The sequence below is a fragment of the Apis dorsata genome, unplaced genomic scaffold (assembly GCF_000469605.1).
Source record: "Apis dorsata unplaced genomic scaffold, Apis dorsata 1.3 scaffold_631, whole genome shotgun sequence".
Taxonomy (NCBI): domain Eukaryota; kingdom Metazoa; phylum Arthropoda; class Insecta; order Hymenoptera; family Apidae; genus Apis; species Apis dorsata.
Window position 1 is genome coordinate 1,399,271 of NW_006263826.1, and position 2,895 is coordinate 1,402,165.

The window sequence follows — 2,895 nt, forward strand, 5'->3', positions numbered from 1 at the left end:
CAGAAAAAATATTTAATAAAAGTTAGAATAAATTAAAATTATATAAATTTTTTAATTTTTTATTTTTACATATTGTTTTTCAAAAAAAGAACTATTTATAAAATAAAATAGATTCAAATAATTTTAATATTTAATATTTATTAAAAAGTTATATACATAATTTAAATAAATCAATATATATTATTAAGCTTTATTTTATATTCCGCGAATAATAAAACATATTTATAAAAGATAAAAAAAATCTTTTTCTTTTTATAAAATTCTAGTTTCGATATAACACAAAATTCTATAAGTTGGTAAATCTATACTCTATTTCATCCATGCTATTGTTGTGTAAAACATTTAATAATATTAATATATGATATCAACGATGAAATTTTTGGAAGAATTTTATATAATATAAATTTCATATAAATAGACAAAAATATAAATATTTATATTTAAATGATTAAATATTTAAATGATAAGTGTTTTAAATATTTTTAGTAAGATATCGATAATATTAATATATTTCTGTGTTTCTTTTGATTGAATGAAAAGTTATATATAATTTTCGATAATTATTCTATAAATTATATTATATTCAATATATATTTTATCTATAAATTTATATTTATATATTTGTCACATAAATCGCATAATTTTGTTATGAAAATGAGTGGCGAGGAAGATTGGGATGTAGAACAACATAAGACAGAACATGAATGTGACGAACATTGGGAACTTAAACGCAAATTTCTTTTAGCACATAAAAATAAATTTCCAGAAGACGAACTTGTTTGTTTAGCTCAAGTATTTACGAACGTCGAATTACTTGGCTGCAGGTAATTTAATATTTATAATCTTTTATATTTTGTACATTTAGTTTGTTTTACAATATGTTTATATATATTTATTTTTAATACTTAATTTAGATATCCTAAAGAGACAATGCAGTTGGTTGCAGAATTAGCTCAAGATATTGTTAGTGAATACAGAGAAAAACAAAAGACTAAGTTGCAAAGAACATTTGTAAAAGCTTCTGATGCTGCCAGTTCAAAGGTTAAAGGTATATCTAAGAACTGTGAGTTCTATTATATGTTAAATAATTATGAAAAGGAAAAATTATTAAGAAACATATTTCAATTTTAAGTATATACTTTTAAAGAATATATTTTCAGGAAATATTGCCCCAACATCAAATAATATAGTTGAATCATCAACGCAATCACAATATATAAAATCATTTTATGACACATCTCACAAAGTACTTGCAAAACGAAGAAAATTGGAAAAATCAATATTACCATTTGGTAATATTGTTATAATAGAAAGACCTGGAGATATACCACAAAATATACTTGCTCATGCAGTTAATACATCAGGAGGAAATTTAGAATGGAAATTTGATAAGATTAGAGATTCTTGGTATGCATATTTTTTCTTTTATTTTTCTTTTTTCTCAGAATTATTTATTTTTATCTTTCTTTTACAGTAAATGCAATATTTTTGTTAATTCAAAGCTATTAGCAGAAGCTTATGGTTCTAATCAAAAATTAGCAAAGAAAGAAGCATCTGTTATTGGATTGCATGAATTGCAGAAACATTATTATACAATTAAGGTTTGTAATAAAGTTTTTTTCCTCATTTTCATATATATTAAATTTTTAATTTAAAGCTTTATTTTAATACTTGATTAGATTAAGCATAATATAAATAGAAATGCCAATATAATTGCAACAACAATGATAAAGAATATATCAAAAGATAATTATATTTCTGATGACAATATTGGAAGAAAATTAATGAAATTAATGGGTTGGAATGGTGGTGGTCTTGGTAAATCACAACAAGGAATAATAGAACCTATCATGTAAGTGTAACTTATTTTACTTTGTGAAATGAATAATCATTTATTTATATATTAATTATATATTTATAGGATTAAACATCAAATTAGTAAAGAAGGTTTAGGATTAAAATCAAATTTTTGCTCTACGAATGATTTAAAATTTAAATGTAATGATATTATGAGGAAATATCTCACAAGTGATATGAGAAATGATTTAATATTTTCTACTGATTTTACAAATGATGAAAGAGCAATAATCCATCAGTAAGTATTTTGTTAATAAAAATTTTCAAAAAATAAATAATTCATTGAATTAAAATATAAAAAAAGATATTCAATATCTTTCAATATCTTTTAATTTTTTTAGGGTGGCAAGACAATTGGGTTTAAAATCACATAGTTATGGTCCTAAAAATCAGCGAACATTAGTAGTTTCTCGAAAAATAGATGTTCAAGATTTAGTTGAAGAATTAAAAAATCTTGGAGGAGTTACTAACAAATACGAATTAATTGAACCAACTGAGCAGTAAAAAGAATAATACAATTATTTTTGTATGCATAATGTAAATTTTTTGTCAAGACATAATGGCAATTGCAATATGCACAAATTTTATGAAAATTAAATTAAAATATATAATGTAAATGATAATTTAAAATACATATTATTTCAATTTTATTATCATATTTGATTTTTATTATGTAAATTATTTTATATTCTCTATTAGAATATACTATCAAATAAATTAAATGTAAAATATTAAAGCATTATTCTTTTTATAATTTTCTTTTAATTTGAAAAAAAAATTAATACTCGCTATTATGTAATTCTATGAAATTATAATTTTCTTCTTAAAAAAAAGTTGCAGTGTATCTTAAAAAAAGTTCCTCTCTGAAAAAAAGTTCCTTGCGCTAATTTTTATTTTTATATTCATCGAGTAGAAAGAAAAAGAAATTTTTAAAACAGAAGTAGAACATTTAATGGTTACAATAATTACGAAGAATATGTGTGTGTGTGTGTGTGTGTGTGTGTGTGTGTGTGTGTGTGTGCGCGCGCGCGCGCGCGC

At 22.0% G+C, this 2,895-nt stretch overlaps 1 protein-coding gene across 1 annotated transcript; it reads left to right on the forward strand.

Annotated features, from left to right (window-relative positions):
• Nucleotides 1-426: 426 nt before the first annotated feature.
• LOC102672311 (NF-kappa-B-repressing factor) lies at nt 427-2,465 on the forward strand. Its single transcript, XM_006621681.2, has 7 exons — nt 427-824; nt 915-1,048; nt 1,161-1,407; nt 1,475-1,601; nt 1,680-1,852; nt 1,922-2,095; nt 2,199-2,465. Exons 1-7 carry the CDS (start codon nt 649-651, stop codon nt 2,359-2,361), a joined length of 1,194 nt encoding a protein of 397 aa, XP_006621744.1. The 5' UTR covers nt 427-648; the 3' UTR covers nt 2,362-2,465.
• Nucleotides 2,466-2,895: the final 430 nt, after the last annotated feature.